General features: G+C 38.5%; 1 protein-coding gene across 2 annotated transcripts in view; it reads right to left on the bottom strand.

Moving 5' to 3' along the window:
- Nucleotides 1-20,576, bottom strand: part of LOC582903 (fibronectin type-III domain-containing protein 3A) — a 99,621-nt gene that overhangs the window by 13,988 nt on the left and 65,057 nt on the right. For both annotated transcript variants that reach the window (XM_030981866.1, XM_030981865.1), the window contains exons 7-15: nt 13,451-13,643; nt 9,173-9,297; nt 7,537-7,699; nt 6,740-6,826; nt 6,293-6,431; nt 5,475-5,540; nt 4,879-4,997; nt 4,273-4,378; nt 266-444 (exon numbers count right to left, since the gene is read on the bottom strand). In XM_030981866.1, the coding sequence (XP_030837726.1) occupies nt 266-444; nt 4,273-4,378; nt 4,879-4,997; nt 5,475-5,540; nt 6,293-6,431; nt 6,740-6,826; nt 7,537-7,699; nt 9,173-9,297; nt 13,451-13,643 (1,177 nt within the window). The remainder of the gene's footprint in view (nt 1-265; nt 445-4,272; nt 4,379-4,878; nt 4,998-5,474; nt 5,541-6,292; nt 6,432-6,739; nt 6,827-7,536; nt 7,700-9,172; nt 9,298-13,450; nt 13,644-20,576) is intronic.

The following is a 20,576-nucleotide window of genomic DNA, read 5'->3' as shown; positions in this document are numbered from 1 at the left end:
ACTGCCTTTTTCGTTTAATTGGGGGGGGGGGGGGAAGGGGGTGACCCTAAGCCGGCTCATTTGCCCCTCCCTTCCATCATGACTTACCCCTATCTTATTACAAGACCTAAGCCCGAAGTCCAAGTCTGTTATTTAGAGGTGACCAAGGCCTGAAAACTGGCATCTATGAACTACCGACTGCCTTTTTCGTTTAATTGGGGGGGGGGGGGGGGGAGGGGGTGACCCTAAGCCGGCTCATTTGCCCCTCCCTTCCATCATGACTTACCCCTATCTTATTACAAGACCTCAGCCTGAAGTCGTACGTCCTTCCGGGGAGCAGGCTGTTCACTGTACACTCGGTGATGTCTGCAGTTGCCCGGTGGACTTCGCTAGTAACATTATCAGCTGCTGTCATTTCTACGGAGAACTCGGTGATTGGAGCCCCTCCGTTGTAGTCAGGCATACCTATAAGGAGGAGAAGATGAAGTGTTAACCATCGGCCAACCCATACATTTTCTTTTTATTAGTCTTTTTTTTTTTTTTTTTTTTTTTTTTTTTTTCTATTTAAAAAAAAATCATCCACAACTATCACATTCTGACTCCAATCACAAGATGCAAGGGGAAATTGTAAAGCCCCCAACCCCCTCCCAAAAACCCAACCCCCTCCCAACAACCCCTCCCCTTCAAAATTAGGAAGTGCTCAGTGCAATCTGAATAATAAATGTTGAAACTATACAACAAATGCCTTCAACTGTATTCTAACTTCAATTAAAAGATGAGAGGGGGGGAAAGGGGAAGAGGCCCTCACCCCCAAGAAATAAATAAGTAAATAAATAAAATCAACATTTGGGTACCGGTATTTCATTATGCCATTTGAATATTGTTGATCTTCAAATTATCCAATAAATACCAAAAGCCCAAACTCATAAGCCACAGATTCCTCGGCAGGATACAGTTAATTTTGGATGTCTGATATCAAGCATAACACGACCCTTCTGTTTTAAAGGATTATTACTGAAAAGGAATAAGTTCATCAAAGGTTTCCTAGCTGATTTCTATTAGCATGTAAATTGAAAAAGAAAAAATTTCAAATTCTGAATCAGAGTTTTTGAACTCATAGATGCCTTGACTTTGTTCAATCATATTGTAACGTTGTAGGTGACGAATCTCACCAAAAGAAATATATATTAATTACTTGTTAACATGTGACTGAAACATAAGTATCATAAATGTTATATGAAACTTGAATCCAATGAATTATAATGAAACATATATTGATATCAAATGCACCACTTTTTACAAAGTCATGCCACAATGATGCATCTTTTAAATCTAGCTTTCAATTTCACTATCATTTTTCCATTTCCATGAAACTCAAATTAAATTTGGCTTAGCAATAAAACATCCATCATAAATATTGTGAAGTAGATTAATCATTTACTCATTAACAATTATATGAGTCAGGTTTATAAATAGCACAGGTTTCCCAAGTTGTATTGCCTTCATTCCGCTGATCGATAGTGGTATTAGAGCTTCTGGCAATTTCAACCCTCCGTTCATTTGTAATCCTTTTTCCATTTCAAATCACTAATTATTCATTAATATTTAATAATAATCTTACAAAATAAGTATCAAATCATTTCTCCTCATGTAAGCCCGCCCCCTCCCACTATCCTCCCACACCACACTATACAATATATATATATACCAATGACAACTTAAAGTGACTCTGTGGCATTCATTGCCAACAAAATCCTGGATTTAGCTCATGCTGCAAACATTATAAACCTTCAGGTCAGTCAGGAACCCCATGACTTTTACAAGCCGACCGCCTGTCTGATTATCAAGATATTTAAGATTGGAAATCGAAATTAAATTTTCTGTTTTCCTAACGGTTTTTATAACACAATAGTCTATTGGGGAAAATGAGTATGGTGAAACCGGTCACTCAAAGATTTTTGAGGCACTTCATGATCATTTTGAAGCACAATTTTTTTAGGGCTTCAATATTCCACCATATGACAGACACGTAAGGCCATGCATCTCTGATTTAACATTGTTAAACGATGCCTTTAAACCAGCAACTTACTAATAATTACTAACTGGTTTTAATCTTGTGGCTCTAACAGTGCTATACAATCAGCAGAATATTGGAGTCTGTATCAATCATCCCTTCCTCGTTTCTTTCTCTTTTTTCTCCATTTTTTCTTCTTCTCCCTTTCCTTCCATTATAACCAATAGCAACACCAATAACGCCTCAAGGCATAGACAATTACTTTGGCACCTCCATTTCTTATTCTTTACTTTACTATTATCCAACATACATGTATAAAAATAAAACCTCAAAACAGACAAATTTGGTGCCATTTTAATCAAGCTACTATACCCCATCTACAATGACAGATTTTAAGCCTTCTCTGGAGGAATACCCCCCTCCCATATCCGTTTGTCTCCCTTTGTTAGTTAAAAGGTATTCTCCAAAGTAACAGCAAAACAATCTCGACAGGCCTGTCTTCATCAGCTCGAGTTTGCCGAATAACCCGCTATTTTCAGACTCGGGATATTATCCCAAAGCCCGAAATTGCGTCTTCACCAGACCGATACGCTCATCACAAACTAGCTCGAACGGGCGCAAATTAGCCCGCTATTTCCCAAATAGCGGATATTTTGGAAACAAGACCAAGATTTCTAGAGATATTTTCTCGACCAAATATCCCGCTAATTGCAACTGCGGGCTGATGAAGACGCAAATTAACTAGCTAATTTGCGATCGGGATAGTTCAAATAGCAGGTTATTTGGCAAAATCGAGCTGATGATGACAGGCCTGACGGTGACTCACACAAAGAAATGTCAACGGACAACCCACATGTTTCCTAAGTGAATCAAATCAAATCCTCCTCTTGCTTTCCATGAATTTCAAAATCATGCATTGCCATCATTTTCTAACAAACCCCTTTTTATTTTACTCACTGCACAGGAAAAGGTAATTTTTGTTTTTCAATATCCTTGTGTCTCCATTTCCCCCTTCTGCTATTAAACAACAACAAGTTGTTAAATTGCTGCACGGAACATGAATGTAATACTGCACTGGGATTTTGAAAATTTCTTTTGATGTTCAACATACAGTGAAGTTTAAGGATAAAAAGTTGGGTTCAGGTTATGCGATTGCATTGTGAAAGAAACGTTGTGGAATTGATCAGAAAAGGTTGATCATCTAGCATATAAGTATTGGTGTGTACTGCAAGGTTCTGGAGTCATCAACATGATAAGAAATTTGGCCCAGTCTTGGGAAAGTAACAAGCACTGTACACAGAAAGATATATATATGGGACTACATAAACATGTGGCATAAAAATCAGGCCTCATTTTGAAGCTGTTACTCGTCATATTTAGCATATGAAAGCATTTGAAGAGCCATGCTTTTCAGGGAACATTTTTTCTCAGATGTTCTTCCATACTTGCATAATAACAATGATAACACTCACAAATTATTTTTCACCTCTCCCAGAACTCAACCTTCTCTTTAAAAAGATAGAAGTGAAACTGTACGATACAATCATCACCCAAGGACAATGAAAGAAACTCTTTTCCCACACTATCAATATCTAAAATGAAAGTAGGACTTGGTTTCCCTCCATCTGATGAATCTATCAAAAATGTGTTGAAAACATTCGTGGTTTCTGAATGTGACGTTTCTTCCTTTTAACCATATGCATACGCACATCCGCAGATATGGGAGTGAGCTAATTAGAAGGGGCCTGTTTCCTTTTTTTGTTGACAACAATTTTCGAAAGCTGCCAAACATTTTTTGGAAAGTCGTGAAGGTTGGTTTAAAAAATGAAAGGGAGGAATCTAGAGAGCACCTTGCTGTCAGTGTATATCAACATTTTGTGATGACATGTATCAACTTCATTTGCAGATAAATGGAACAAGTATCGGACTGTCACAGTAAACTTTTGTCACATGTACAAATTATAGGTACAGTCAAACCTGTCTTAAAGGCCACCTGTCTATAGCGGTCAGCTATATTGCTTCCCTCTTAGAGGAAACATGTGTGTAAGAACCTGCCTAGACAGGCCACCTGTCTACAGTGGCCACTTTTTGTGTTTCCCTTTGGTGGCCTTAGTAGACAGGTTTATCTGTATCATATGCTACAGACAATGTGCTGGCATAGTGTTGCGATCAATAGCATATAGAATCAGTTGAATAACAAAAGAATTGAAGACGATATAAAAGAGCAATATCTTCTAATGATTTTTGTGGAAACATGTTTGAAGGAGATTAGAACTTACCCCATCTCAAGTTGACCGAAGTAGCCTTGGGTTTTCCATGTACTCTGGGTGTATGACTTTGGCCTGGTACTATGGGTAGCGTTGTTATACTGAACACCTCCGAACACTGCATACATGAAAAGAGACAATCAAAAATAATGAAATCATATCCTTCAAATTGGCTTGAGTTGAATTCTGAAAGACATGACAGTCAAATTTTGAGTCAGCTTTCATTGAAAACTGCTTGATAATGTAGTGCTTTCAAAAGTAAAAACCCATTTAAGAATGATTTCAATTCAGCCAGGGTACTATTAAGTCTTTGTAGGCGCCTTGAGCATCCCCTGGAACAGATAGGTGCGCAATATACAAGGTCATATAGCTATAATTGTAATATGTGCCGTACAAAGTGAAGTCTGAAAAAGCCTAAAATGGGAAGGGCTCACGATGTGAAATTGGGCTGTGGCCTGTACACTGGTATTTCTGGTAATTATTGAGGGTTGGGATAAGAGGGGTAGGGTTGGGATAAGAGAGGGTTGGGATAAAGGGGAGTTGGGATAAGGGGTGGTTGGGATAAGGGGGGGTTGGGGTGAAGGGGGGATAAGGGGGTAAAGGGGAGGGGGCACTTACTGGACTCGCTCCTCCTTTACTCGTACACGAGACTCTAAGGTAGTAAGTACATCCGGGCTTAAGATTGTCAAACTGATGCTCCCGTTCCATACCCCTGTACGCTGGCGAGAAGGGACCATCTAACAAGAAAGAGATAAAAGACATTCGTTGAAGGTTGTCATCAACTTTTGAGGGAAAAGAAATTACCATGTATATAGGTGGTGACAACGATAAATAATTTAATTTAATTTAAAAATTTAAAATCTCCTATAACTTCTTTTGTCATTAAAATATACGATCCATCACAAGGTATAGAGTTCCTCTTGAAAGTCCTCTTCTAGTTATGCCTTTATCTCTGATGCTAGAAACTTAGCTGAGTAAGTACATCTTATCATTCTTATAAAAAAAAATCAGCATTTAATTTGCTCGGCTAAACATACCGATCTATCAATAATTCAGTGTTTTATTCCATGTATTTTGGGGAAAGACAGGCATTATTGAATAATCAAGTTTTCTATCTTTGAATTTTTCTTGTTGATATGTTAGTCCATGCATCCCATTTTACCTTTTAACAAACAAATAACATCTACTTGATTCCAGAAATGATGAATACTTACTTCTAACTTCAGCTTTTTCTAGTTGATAGGAAGTTATTTCAGAGCCTCCGCAATCCCTTGGTGGATCTGGCGTACAAAATTATATTGCAAAATTATTTCACATTCAAAATAAAAACAAAAACAAAATCAAACACACAAAAAAGCTTTCTTATTACCGAGCTGATAAATACAAAAGCGTACTTCAAATTAAAACTTTTTGGTTTATGGTCTTACTATCATCCATGATTTTGCAAGAATGTAAACCTGTTCCTCTCTGTATCAATAAACAATAAAGAAATTCAAAATAATGTAAGTCTTATCCTCATTATTTTGGTAGAAAATTAATGATTTACAAGTAACTCCAAGAAAAATTTATTGAATTAAAGCTATAAGTCCTTGCACTGTTTTAGGGGCCCATTTTCATTTATCAAAAGTGAGATGTGCTTTTCAGTAAATGCATTTTTCCAGCAGGTTGTTTTGAATTATGCTGTTTAACAGATCCAAACAACCCCTCTTTTTTCATGATAAGTAATTCAAAATTACTTGTAAATGAATAGTAGGCAAAGTTTTCAGATTTACCCCATGCAAATCTTTTAAAGAAATAAGAGTAATCGATCCATTTAGTTTATAAGTGATTATCATTATTTTTCGAATTCATATATATATATATGTTTTTTTTAAACGGGAAATAAAACCAAGCTAAACCAAACTCAGCTAAGAGGTTCTGGTTCTTGATGTTTCAATCAGTGTGCTCTGATGGTCTTCAAAAATTTAAACTGGTTTCTCTAAAAATCCAAATGCTATTCTACCACACAAACTCAAAATTAGCATGAACTTACCCCACATGATCTTGAAGCTGGTGGAATGGGGTTTTCCCTTGAGGCTTGGCTTGGAAGGCGCTCGCGGTGCGTCAGGCATCGTGCGAAAGGCCACTATGCTACTCCACCGACTGTTTCCCTCTTCATTGAAGGCACATAACTGCAAGGGGTCAAGAGTTTATGTTACTGGTCAAGAGTTAGATGTTACTGGTCAGAGGATGAGACAATATTTGTAAATAACAAAATCAAGTCTTGGTAATAATTTTTTGTTAACAGATGGAACTAACAACCCTTTCTGAATGCACTTAGCATTCTAAACAATCAATGCATTTCTTCAAATTATAGCATAATATAAGCGCTAAATAAATAAATAACTGACACACACAAAAGGCAAGTTGCTGTTATATCCTTATCACGTTATCTTGCTCTGAAATTGGAGATATAACCTACTACTGATTAGGTACTCACCCTAAACTTGTAATCTGAATTTCTGGCAAGATTTTTACAACAGTGACTCGTTTCCTCCCCTCTGTACACCACTTGGAAGCCATAGCGCTGGAATAGAAAAGAGTGAAAACATTAATATTAACAGGGTGTGACCCTATGGACCACTTCTCAGCAAAATTGAAAGCGATGGCTGTCCCGTTATCCTTCTCCGACCCTCCCCTCCCCCATCTTCCAAGCACCCTAACCCCTAGTAAGAATGAAAGCATAACACATGATGCCCCCCCCCCCCCAGACCTCAACAAAGAGGTGGCATTTTTTTTTACCAAATACCCAAGATTCACCACCAATTTCAAAGACAGTAAAGATGTTTGCTTGCCACTCCCCCTCCCCCCCCCCCCAAAAAAAAAAACATGATGCCCCTTTCTTCTAACAAGAAGGAACCATGGATCCCTCCCCCTTCCACAAAAGTTGACAATCTTTACCATATTCTTATTTTACATTCATCATCCATTTCTAGAGAACACCCCTGGATATTCTGTCCCCCACTCCTTCCCCCCTTCTACATCCCCCATCCGAAAACATCCAAATGCCCCTTTTTCTGTTTAATCATGGAGATTCAAGGCGAGCAAAGCACTGTAACCAGTGAAAAATACAGTTGGGGTTGAAGGCAATTGGACTCCTACACTTTTGAAAAAGAGACCACCAATTGTAAATGAAAAATGAGCCCATGTGTTATACTGCATACATTTCTGGGGAAGGGGGGGGGGGGGGGAGTTAAACAAAGAAAGTATCTCTCGCCATTTCACTCAGGTGCTTACCTTAGATTCGTCATCCATTTCTAAACAGTACCCATGGATGTCTCCAGAGCCCCTCTGCCATTGCAGCTTTAGACTCCTGGCAAGTGCTTCTATTAGGGTTGGCGGACTGGGCACAGGGGGCACGCTGCCCGATGTATAGAACTTGGCTTCCTCGCTGAACCCACTGCGGACAAAGAAAGATGGAGAATGGTTTTGTAAGGTACAGACAGTGAGAGGGTGAATGTTTAATGCTCACATACTCGTGTTGTAAAATCAATTCCTTCACAAAATGTTAACCTTTTCACTCTCAAAAGCTTAATATTTTTAGCACAGGGGGCATGCTGCCCAATGTAAAAAATTATCTTCCTCATTGAACCTATAGAAAGTCAGAGGGGAAAGGATGTTGTAACTTACATACACAAAGAGAGGGTGATTTTTTTTTTTAATGCTTAAGTTTTGGTTTTATTAAATCAATTCCTAGATAATTTTTTTGTTTGTTATTATTATTCTAAAAGGTTCAAATGAAGCAAATCAAGGTATATGACCTTTTTTCCTTCTAATGATACAATTTTTTTAGGATGATCAAATCATTCTTCAGACTCTAAAAATGTTAGTATAAGCACATCTTCTCATTAACATTGATTAATACGTCCGTTTGGAAAACAGAGACCATTTATAGGAATCCTGTGAATGCCAAGTACTTGTACTTTGGAAACAGGTCATCCCTCCAAACACTTTATGAGAACGTTTTATCTCACCGGGGAACAGGGACTACCATTCTTAGGTATCCATAGGGTAATGCCATTTACAAAACCAAAAGTGAAAGTTGTTGGAAATCGCGGTGTTTCAAACAGTTGCTCAAAGTGTTTAGGTCCCACAATTACTATTTTCTACAAAGATGTTTTATGAAACTCACATACAAACCTGTCCCTGGACAGTGTATTCATAAGATAGACATTTTCATATTGAGCAAATTATTTGTTTCTCATTATCATATTGATCCACAGTACCGCCATCATTAGGGCCCATTAATAATACCACAGAGACAATGGACAACCAATACGGCTATTAATCGCTCTCATCAATTTTGGTAATTAAGGATGCAATCAAATCAAAATTGATGGATGAGGAATAATCAGATCTGATTGATTCACATCTGTAAAAACCCAATAATGAATACAAATACTACACATACATAAGAAGTCCATGCACAACTTAATTACGTAGTTCCTTTTGAAGGTCATTATCACTTCTGTGGTAATATGCATCACCTTCTAAAGTAATCTCCTTTATCTCTGAACACGTTTCGGCCAACAAAAAACATAAAACATGTTTAGCGTCCTGCCTTTTTGAAAAATAGGAAGGAGGAGGCCCTTTTTTTTTTTTTCTTTTTCAAAATGGCCACTCGGAACATGTTTTTTCCTGAAAGTCTGGCTATTTTTCAAGATGGCCGCCAGTATTTTTTTTCTTTTTTTTTAATCAGAAATAGAAAATTTTAGCAGTTTGTTTTTCATGTTTTAATTCATTGAAGAAAAAAAATAGGAGGCGGTCCCCAAAAAGGAAGCGGGCTGGGACGCTAAACATGTAAAAACAATTTAATGGCCTTAAACGTTTAGAAATGGGTTTCGTACGATTGGAATGAGAACACAGTTCTTACCTTGATCCATGGCTGTTGATGGCTTGTAATCTAAACCTGTACAGTGTGGAGGGCTGAAGCTTGGTGATTTTGTACTGTTTGTCTGCTCCTTCGTATATTGCTACGTAGCCGCTTGAACCATTACCCTGTGCAAACGCAAAATAAATGAAACGAGAGAGAGGAGGGAGAAAGAAAGAGGAGAGGGAGAGAGAGAGAGAGAAAGAGAGAGAGAGAGGGGGAGAGAGAGGGGGGAGAGGGAGAGCGGGAGAGAGATGGAGGGGGAGAGAGAGAGAGAGAGGAGAGGAGAGGGACAGAAGAGAGGGGGAGAGACAGGCAGACAGTGAGAGGGAGCAAGATAAAAGAAAAAGAAACAAAACATCATTAATGCTGAGGAAAACAAAATCAGTTGTAATAATCATTAAGTCAACGACGACCAATGAACAATGAGATCTCAAATGATACTGTTTTCATGAAGCAAGATAATAATTTTCCATCATAAACCTGATTCATAAGGTCCACACAATTGGATATATGCCTTTGTAGACTATATGAGCCTTTTTTCTAATTTGAACATGGAAATGGTTAAAGAGTGGTTAAAGAGCTACATTTATTCATTTTTAAAACAATAATCTGAATCTGATGTTCTGTATACCTTCTATCAAGAGGGTTTGTCTTCTCTTTTTCAAAACTTTCCCAGCAAAGTACAATCTTAAATATTAAAACATGGTCTCTCTTGTTTTGAGATCTATGATAAGTAGGTCAAACATGTGTGAACTTGTGACCTCTTAAGATAAAGCGGGTCAGAGGTCAGGTGTGAGGTCAGGTGTGAGGGCATGTCAAGGTACAGCAATTTGACAGACACTTGAGGCAACGTAAACATTAGTTTGAAGGAGGGGCTGGAGCTGGAGCTGAGAGGTTCAGACTGGGAGAGATTAGCAAAATAGGAGCACCGGTAATATCGATGGAGGGTTGAGAAAGAAGAAAGAACGAAAGAAAGAAGAAAGAACGAAAGGAGTAAGAAATGGAGATGAACTAGAGGATAGAAGAGGAAAAGTGAGATAAATGAAGAAAAGGAGAAAGCAACACATTTGCATTAATAGAGGGGCCAAGGAAAGAGCTGACTATCAGAGGCTCAGACAGAGAGAGACCATCAGAGTAGGAGCACCGGTAATGACGAAGGGTTGAGAAAGAAGAAGAAAAATAGAAAGAGAGAAAGGAAGGAATAAGGTATGGAGATGAAATAGAGAATAGAAGGGGAACATTGTAAGAACTGGAGTATTTGCATGAATAGGATAGGATAGGATAGAACAGAGTATGAGAGGTCAGACAGGGAGAGAGACCAGCCGAATGGGAGCACCGTTAATGACAGAGGCTTGAGAAAGAAAAAAGATAGAAAGAAAGAAAGGAGTGAGAAATGGAGACGAACTAGAGGATAGAAGGGAAAGGTGTAAGAACTGGAGTGAAGGAGAAAGCAACAGATTTGCATGAATAGAGGAGCAGAGGATAGAGCAAGGCATGAGAGTTTTTTTATAGACAGGGAGAGACCAGCAGAATAGGAGCTTCAGTAAAATTCATGAAGGGTTGAGAAAGAAGAAAGAAAGGAAGGGGTGGAGAATGGAAATGAACAAGGGATAAGAAGGGGAAGGATCAAGAACTGGTGTGAAGGATAAAGAAAGGAAGACGAAAAAAGGAATTTACCTCATAAGAAGGGGTTGGGTTGGAGCCTTGTATAATACGGTCAGACTAGCTGACAGGGAACGTTAATGAGGGTGTGCGAAGCAAGGAATGAAGAGATAAAAGAACAAAAATGAAGTTTTACATGGAAAAAGAAAGGGGAGGGGTAAAACAAAAGAGTAGAGGGAAAAAGAAAAGAAGAGAAGAGGGAGGGAAGAGGGAGGAAGGAGAGGGAGGGAAGGATACTTAAAAAAGAAAAGCACAAAAAAAGGGTAGAGCCTAGAGGCAACAGAAGAATTTTGATGGGACGGTGAATCATCTAACCAGAGATGGAAGCAGAGAAAGAAGATGAAGAAAGACAGACAGAAAGAGAGGGAATGCGGAGAAACAGAGGAAGATGGCAGACACGCAGATCCCTGTTTACTTTCAATATGTGACCTACATTTCTTAATCCCACCCGGGCTTAGCCCCCATCCAGACAGTTTCGCATCTTGACAGCCGGTTCGACTGCTGGAGGGACGTTGCGTCCTAAGCTTGTTAGCTCACCGGCATCTGGTTCAAGCCGTTCAAACACGGTCTATTTGCCCAATCAGGGATTATAAATTCATCGTCCTTTGTGGCTTCCTGCCTGCCTGTCCCCGCAACCAACGGTGTGGACTTCTGCCATAAATATGAATGAAACTTTCCAAAACAATCCATCAATCATACAGACGGACGCTGTAGTTCAACTACTTCACAAATCTCAACATTGCTAGTTTCCCCAGGATGTGTCCTACTTTCAGCTGGTGACCTCACATGACCTCACATGACCCCACCTTGACCTTGAGAGACCTCAGGTCAACCTCTGACAGATGTCCAGATCCTGAGAGGGAAGTTCACTAGGGCTCACTTTCACAAAACCATTTTCTCATGAGTTTATAGTTTAAGTTTAAGGGCTTGAAGTGAATGAAATTGAATGAAACTAAATGAAATGGAGTCAACAGTGAATTGTTATTAGAGAATCCTTTCAAAAGTAGCATTCAGCTACAAGTACTTCGATTATAACAGAGATTTGCCTACATTCGCTCCTAACTGAATGTTGGGAAAGATAATAGCTATTAGCCTTTGTGGTTGTGGTTGAGGTCGTGACTGGTTTTGGGGCTTGGTTTAATGTCAGGGTAAGTGTTGGGTATTGTGTTAGGTGCAGGCTTGGAGTTAGGAGCTCTGTTAGTGTCGGAAGTTGACTACAGATCAATAGTCACAGGGAAATGTGTCATCAATCCCGATTATCCCAAATTCATTCTCAAAACATTCCTCATGTGCCATCATAAACACCTGACAGATGCAATTTACAATAATCTTGATAAACACAACACATCAATACTCAATCAGCCCAAGGTGAGTAGTGATCAGACGTACAGTAACCGCGTAAAAGCATCTACCTTACTGTGAAAATATTCAACGAAACCTAATTTCAGCTGAATATAAATGCAGCACCTGATAGGAACAATGGCTATTAAGAATACCACATAATTATGCAGCAGGAGCCAGGACTTCGCCAGAAGGTCCATTCGGCTACATATGAATGAATGCAGCTTCACTGAAATAACACCACGAATCAACCAATGAAAAGGAGAACCCAAAAAGGTACTTTCGACCCCAATATGAATATAGATTCTTATTTTTCAAGCAAAGGCATATCACAATCAGCAATAGTATGGCAGAGAATCTCAAAAAGATACTTTGGGCCTCATGTTCATACGGCGCCTCTACAGATAATAACAAGCCAAGAGAGAAGGGCATCCCTTAAAACATTCATTCATCCAAATGTAAACGAAGCATCCCCACTGGCACCGACAGGACAGGGCATCCCTTAAAGCATACGTTTGTCCACACCTGAACACTGCCTGTGTGACACATACACACGTGACAGCCATCCGGAACACTGAATGACATCACTCCCAAGGACGTCAAACATTGAACAGTGACAGAACAATGCCCTATCCCTGGAACCTCTCTGGTATCTACTCGGGGCAGGAAACAATAAGATGAACCTGGTGCACATCACCGTGTCACCTTCAAGCACCAATGTCCTGCTCCTCCCCTCTAATACAACCTCTTCCTCCTATTAATGTTGTCTTAAGGAGCCCTATGACAATGCAGAATTCAATCACACTAAAGCTCAGCTCAGCTAACAAAATCTCTTGCGATTGTCTTGCAATGTCTCATTATTCAAAATACATTTTATGAGAATGATCATTTGCCCCTCTAGTTTGGAATACAAAATGTTGATAATGCTAAAGTGTATCTTGTATCTTCACAGGTATACATACAGGAGGTGTGATAGCTCAGTTGGTAGAGCAGTGGTCTTGTAATCCGGTGACCCAGGTTCGAAACCAAGCCGATGCGCTGGTGCCCTTTGGTAAGGCATTAATCCTCATTACCAGGTCCCTCGGAGAGGACCTAAAGTCGTTGGTCCTCTGGTTGCTAACTTACAAGCATTAATGCTTTCCTTGCAGTCAGGTAAAATAAACACCACTATAGATAGTGTTATAAGACAAATGGGACCATTTTAATACTTAGGGCCTGACAGATTTTTTCTAAAGCAGGACTAGAGAAAAGAAAGTACTTTAAAGCATGCCATACCTTATCACATTGCAGCAGATAACTGTGGATCTTGGACCCATTGGAGTTTGACGCCTTCCATGACAGGACCAGGAAGTTCTTGGTCCTGCCCGTGAGCCGGGGCATCAAGGGCACATCAGGCGGGCAGCCATGGGTCTCGAAGATAACCGGCCGTGAGGGACCACCGCGTACGCCGTCCAATATTGCACTCACACTGTATGAGACAAGAGGAAGAGAAAAGGGAAAGGAGGTTTATTATAGAGATTATTAATAATCAGCCCATGCTACATAATAGTCAAATATTGCTCTAACACGAAGAGAGAGGATAAAAGATAGGATAAAAGAGAGGATAAAAAAGAGAAGGAGTTATATAAGTTAAACCTGATGATTGATTCACATTGCACAACAGTCTTGAAGCATAATAAAACCAAAAATAATACGTCGAATTAAATTTCAATTTCAATGGGTGAGAGAACAGCAGACAAAAGGACAAGGAATGATAACTTGATTATAAACCAAAAAAAAGGCCAATTCAGAACTAAAACTACAAGTCAAGTGAAAAGGGATGGGGAGGGAGAATAAGAAAATCATTCAAAATTCTCGTTAGCAAGACAGGGTATAAACTGTCTTTAAAGCTTATCTGCCGTAGTTTACAGGAGGGATTAGACTGCCCTGCAAGGTCACTGGACAGATGGTTATCTCATCAACTCAGCTCTCAGTTAACATAAGAAAAAGAGGATCATGGGGGACCAATGGTCACCGATTAGGCATTGTTTGTTATATAGAGGGCGCAAGTAGCTTCAAGTAGTGCAGTGGGCCTTTAAAAGAAAAAAGATGTATACCAGTTTTCTTTCTGACTATTCGAATTCCATCAGTCATAAGTCGTAACAGGTGAATGTAACAGTTTGTCACTTTGCAAACTAGGAAATCTCTCAATGCATTACAGCAGGCTTATCAAATTAATTCAGAGAAGTGTGAGCACATGTCGTAGAATAATAATAATTATAATTTTATAGCCCATGATTCAGATGTGTGTGGTTGTAAACCAACAGTTGTACAGCATATGCTCCCAGAATATTTCTCCATCGTCAAATATCTTGACCCTAAACACAGTCACAATTCCAATCCTTGGCTCTACCAGACACCTAACCCTAACCCAAACCCTGAGCCAACCCTATAACATTTTCATAACCCTAACCCAAACCCTAAAGCTTTGAAGAAAAACACCAGGAGAAAATGTTTATGGAGCACAAATCAGAGCACTACATGTATATCTTATACTGCTTTCTAACTGGCTTCTATCGGAGTCACACCGATGAAAATACTGATTGAATTTTCCTTATGTAAACAAAGGTAAAACCGCAGTTTTCCCCCTGTCGTTTTCTAACTGCCGGTGAAATTCACTCGCTGTGGCCAGCCCTTGCCGGAAGTGAAGAATTATTGCGTAATTATTAAGCCCGCGCTCCATCTAGCTAGCATGCAGAATGTTCAACCATAAGTCAACAAACACAGCTGGTTACGATAAAGCGTGCATATACTGCGACCTTCGACCATTTTAATCGCTGTTTTAATTGCCTTTTTCTCCCGAACGATTTCTAACTGGCAGTTTCATCGGTGTCACACCGATAGAATGAGAATTTCTCCTGCCCTTGAGCAGGAGAATTTAATCGCCTATTTCTCTTCTTTACATCAGCTATTTAATCGCCTTTTTCTCCTCTGTTGCTTTCTAACTGGCCGTTTCATCGGATGCGTCCGGATGCATCTGATGAAAATCAGTGCAGTTAGAAAAGGGTATTAGGTCCAAACAACTCAGTACATAGGTCAGTATTATTATTAAGATTTTCCACTCATTCCCAAAGTCTGTTTTGTTGCTTTTCTCTGCTAACAACACATTGCTTTCATAACCAAAACCTAATCTTGTTGCTATTTTTCTTTAAGCTTCACCACAAAAAAGAAACATCATTGACTAAAATAAATAACAGAAAAATTAATCAATTAATGCAAAGAAGGGCATCATATCAGTAGCTAAATCCTCTGTTTTATTGTAACTTTATAAATTTGCGTACAAGATTATTATTTTAAGTTGTTTACGGAAGTTGCGTGGACTTATATTATATAAATAAAACCAGACAACTTACATCATAAATGTGGGAGAGAACTTATTACCATTTTGATGACTTCCCACATGAGATTTTCATGAGTAAAAAGGGAGGATTTTATTAGATTATAAGGAATATATTTTGAGGGTTCAGTGACACAAAGACATAACCGCATATATTGCCAAAATGAGTATTTGATATCAAAATGTTCAGAAAAATGTGGGCTGTCCGGAAACACAAAGACTTAACTCCACCCAACACCCCATTGAAGTCAATGGCTAGTGAAACATAGACTTAACTCCTTAAGGCCCAAGTGCTCAGTGACACATAAACCATTTTTTTCTCAAAATGGAGTAACGTCTTTGTGTCACTGACCCCTCGATTTAATAAATACCAAGCTTAGAAACCACACAATTTTTCTATTTTTCTAGCATATATTTATCTAGGTCTACATATCGTCGGTTTGGAGCCTGGTGGGCTTTAACCAGGTATAGATTTAATACCCTTCTGGCTTAAAATAGATGATGCCTCCTGCTGAAAAAACATTCTTGTGCAAAAAAGAAAAGAATATTGACCTAACTGGTTTGCACTTTATAAAGCATGATCTAAGAATAATGTGGTACAATTCAAATAAAGAAATTTCTATGTCATTAACATCTCAGAAGTAAGTTTCCTCTTGTTGATTATTTAATTAACTGATTTATCAATTTGTTTCATCGATCTATTCATTGTGAAATCGTAGATCTATTCAACATCCCTTTAACATCCCTTTAACATATTACCCACTTGAAATGGGTGGTGCCTGTACTAAAGCATATGGGAAGGAGAGAACTCAGCCATTGATGTGTTAATACATAAAGGGAATGGTGATTCTGTCACTTGTTCAAAAATAATTATGTGGGCTGTCTATTAACCACACATAAACCTTTTGGGTATGAAAACATAAATCCCCCTTTTGATGGATATGCATACATACATAAAAGGGACAGAAATAGATCATAGCTTCTTATTAAGCTTAGAATCAATAAATGTTATATATATTTAGCTTAAAGTACACCAAATGATTAACTTCTGTTGTATTTATAGTCGGAGGCAAATTGGATTGCCAGATCTAGACAAATACAAAAGTATTTTGGGATTTTGTATCGTCTCGGGAGATGCCATTAATGAGCACAAAGGCTTGAAGACTCTCGTTATTCTGGAGACCGGCACCTCGACTCTCTCCGCGTCTATCCCAGACAATCTGACTCAATCTGCTTGCTTTGACGTGGGAGGCACATGATTTACATGGGGCCTCTGCAAACACAGGCAATATCACATTTTCCCAACTTAGTAGGATCAATGTACTTGCAGAGCTAGCTACTTCTCAAGAATTCAATGAACAATCAGAGTAGAAGCATTTAAAGCGGGATTGCACTACTTGCGCCCTCTATATAGCCAACAATGCCTAAGCGGTACCTGTTGGTCCCCCATGATCCTCTTTTTCTTATGTTAATTGAGAGTTGGTTTGATGAATTAACCACCCGTCAGTGACCATGCAGGGAGGTCTAATCCCTCCTGGCCAAACTGGTGCAGACAGGCTTTAAAGAGAAGGCTGATTTCTGAGAAAGGTGAACAAAATTTGTGAGCTTTTGCAGTCTTTTATGATAGTGTGGAAGAGTATAATTTTAAAAAATTATCCCCTAAAACAGGATAGCTCTTCAAATGCCCTCATATTTGAAATATGACAAGTAAGTAGTAACAGCTCGAGGTTGTCCAGACTTTAAATTTCGGGCCTTATGTGCAGGGTCGCCGTGGTTTTGCTGCATCATATCTCAACAATGTATTAAAGCCAGTCTGTACTAGTTTAGCCAGGAGGGATTAGACTACCCAGCATGGTCACTTACAGGTGGCTATCTCATCAACTCAGCTCTCAATTAAAATAAGAAAAAGAGGAACATGGGGGACCAACGGTCACCGCTTAGGCATTGTTTTCTATATAGAGGGAGCAAGAACTGTAGCTACAAGTAGTACAGTGGGGCTTTAAAGTGTCTGTCATCTTATACACTAGATCCTCTACATTTCCTTCCACCGATAACAACTTTTCCACTGTGATGCAGATTATTTTCTCAGGATGACTATTTACCACATCTCATTGATTAAAAGTTTCCTCTCTCATCCCAAAGGGCCTTGAAAACTTGAGTCCAATCTCTCCCTCTGTCTCATTGTAAGTTTCTCATCTCAACCTCTACATCCTATAGATGTACATTTCGATACCTGTAGCTTTAACATCCAACTGCATTTCTATTACACCCAAGCAGTGCAGAATGTTAAAAATACCAATTTAATCTTAACCTCTGGGCCAGTCTTATAGGATTTTTTACCATAACATAAAAAGATCACACTGCTTTTATCATTAGTAGCTCTAAACTCATTTTCAAGATAGCTCTAAACTTTTCAAAGTGCAAAATTAACCTGAGCAAAAAGGAAAAATCACATGTATTCGGTCATTCTGTGTCCTGTATGTATCATGGGAATATTTACTAACTAAAATTTGGAAAAATAATGTTTTCATTTTTTGGTCTTAACAAAATTAAAGTGGGTCTATCAACTTCAGGCAATCAAGGACCCTGTTTGAAAAGAATTCTTACTAATCACAACTACCAAAAACATTTCTTCAACAAGTCCACTCACTACCAATCAAATGCCACAATTTCAGTAGCTTATATCAATGACTATCGTGTTTTATTGATAACAGGTTTTATGAAACAGAGGTATGGTATCGGCATACAAATCTCCTTTTTTTTTTCTTTTTTCTTCCAAATATGGGAGAAAGTACTTGAACTTAAATCAACTTTTCCACCCTATACAAGGACGGATATCTCAACTCATATTTCATTCACCAGATGGTGTTTACTACATCACTCTTAACACTTACATTAAATTACATGCTGGTATAAACAAAAATGATGACTTGGTTTTGCTTTTCAAATGATCTATGGACATAATTACTAGACAGCCACATTTCATTTGTCATAATACCAATAGCAAAGTGCAAGTCTTTTGCAATTTGTTTTCACATCACCAATCCCCATTGTACTCCCTGAACTTGTAAAATGTAACCAAACTTGTAAAAAAAAAAAAAAAAAAAAAACTTTGATAGGGATTTATCCCATAAATTCTCTTCACACCAAACTACCTGGTATTTCCTTACTGGGTTACAAGCACTGATCAGAAATTTGAGAAAATTTTCCGGATTCGAAGTATATATACAAGTGCCTTTATGAACTCAAAGAAGGAAATATTGACTCAAATTTCAATTCAATCACTATCACCTACCAGGATTTGTTTAAAACACCCTCACTTATCTCTGTATCAAATTACCAACGCTCGCTAGTCCAGTGATTAAAACAAGCCAACTTTGATTTTCTTCTTTTGTAAGATAGATGATTAAATTCACGACTGGATAGAGGGAAACATTAAATGTTCCCATATATTTTAACATACACCCGCATCCTTTTACCGATTATGCATCCAGATATGTACCCGCTTGTGACAGCTCCGGTACACAATGTCCTCATAAATCACAACCATATAAACACAAGTAATCTCACGCTTCCTTGCAACATTAGTCTCTATTTCAGTGGATCTTTCTGCCGCTAGATAGAGCTTCTTCTTTGCCCTTTCACATACATTCAGGCACATCATACATGAATGTATGCTCTGGGGCCCATCTTAGAAAGAGTTGCGATTGATCCAAATCAACTGCAAGTTCTCTAATCCTATCTCTTATGCTCATATTTTGATTGATATCTATCACAAATAAGTTGCGATTAATTGCAAACAACTGCGCTTCTGTCAATTATCTCTCACCTCAATTCAACACTATACCTAAAAAGCCATAAAACCCTAACCCTAACCCTAACCCTAACCCTAATGAAATCAGGAGACGAGATGCAACCCAAACCCATGTCTTAGTAAAAATCACATTTGGGGTGAATGTCGCCATTGAAGCATGTGTTGGATCATCACATTCAAACAGGGCTTTAAACAAAATTATTATTCAAGAATCCGAAGCAAAATCTTGCATGTCCGTTTAATCTAAGAGCACAATGACTGCAAACAAAATGAATCCATCAATTTCAAGAAATGGCAGATTATCAAGATGGGTTGTAACAATGGTATGAAATGTCTTTGAATTTGATTTCTCTTCATGGCTATATTGCTTTAACATTATTCGTACCACAGGATAAACAGAACTTTTATTATCATACCATGAACCTTGTGGCAGATTAGACTTATAAACAAGTTTATACAATAGAATCTACCACTACTATTTTTTTATCTTTAATACTGAAAACAAAATTCCTTTGTCTTATTAGGCATTGCCTTTTTTTTCTCAAAACTTTCATGATATTGTTTTTCTACTATTTTTTACAACCGTGTCAACATTTTTAATAGTACCTTTAAAGAGTTCATCGTAAAATCTTTTCATACTCAAAAACATCACAAAATACTCCATAAATACTTCATCACATGACATGGGCAAATAGGCCATCCAGTCAAACTTTGACAGGCTAATTACTAATTAAAAAGGACAAGAGTTTACTCGGCACTAGGGCTAGGGGGATGATTGGACAGCTTTGACGGGTCGAACGGCATCAAGGACAATATCGAGAGAAACAGGAAGATATTTGTAAAGTGTCTTTCCTGCCCTCAACCATTGTTTCCTGTATCTCCCCCGCGACCCAGACATGAAAACTTTTACGCAATGATAATAAACAATCCATAATGGTCTGCCCCCCCCCCCCCTGGCAGCAATATGCAATGTATATTGTATTCACTCTGTAATGTTCGCACGCACCTATAGGCTAGTAATGCTGAAAAACAAGAAACTTTTGCTTATCAGAAATGTTCACTGGTATGAAATGTGCGCAACTTTCACAGATGGTTAAGATTCTCCAAATATATGTCACAAAATACTTCATGCTGTAAAATAACTGAAACACTAGCGATGCAACAATGAATTTTTGAAATTTGCAAAAGTTTCTCTCTTTCTTGCCTTAAAT

The sequence above is a fragment of the Strongylocentrotus purpuratus genome, unplaced genomic scaffold (assembly GCF_000002235.5).
Source record: "Strongylocentrotus purpuratus isolate Spur 01 unplaced genomic scaffold, Spur_5.0 spur5_scaffold_12, whole genome shotgun sequence".
NCBI classification, from domain to species: Eukaryota; Metazoa; Echinodermata; class Echinoidea; order Camarodonta; family Strongylocentrotidae; genus Strongylocentrotus; species Strongylocentrotus purpuratus.
Note: the sequence above shows the minus strand (reverse complement) of the source record. Positions and strands in the feature narration are given on the sequence as shown.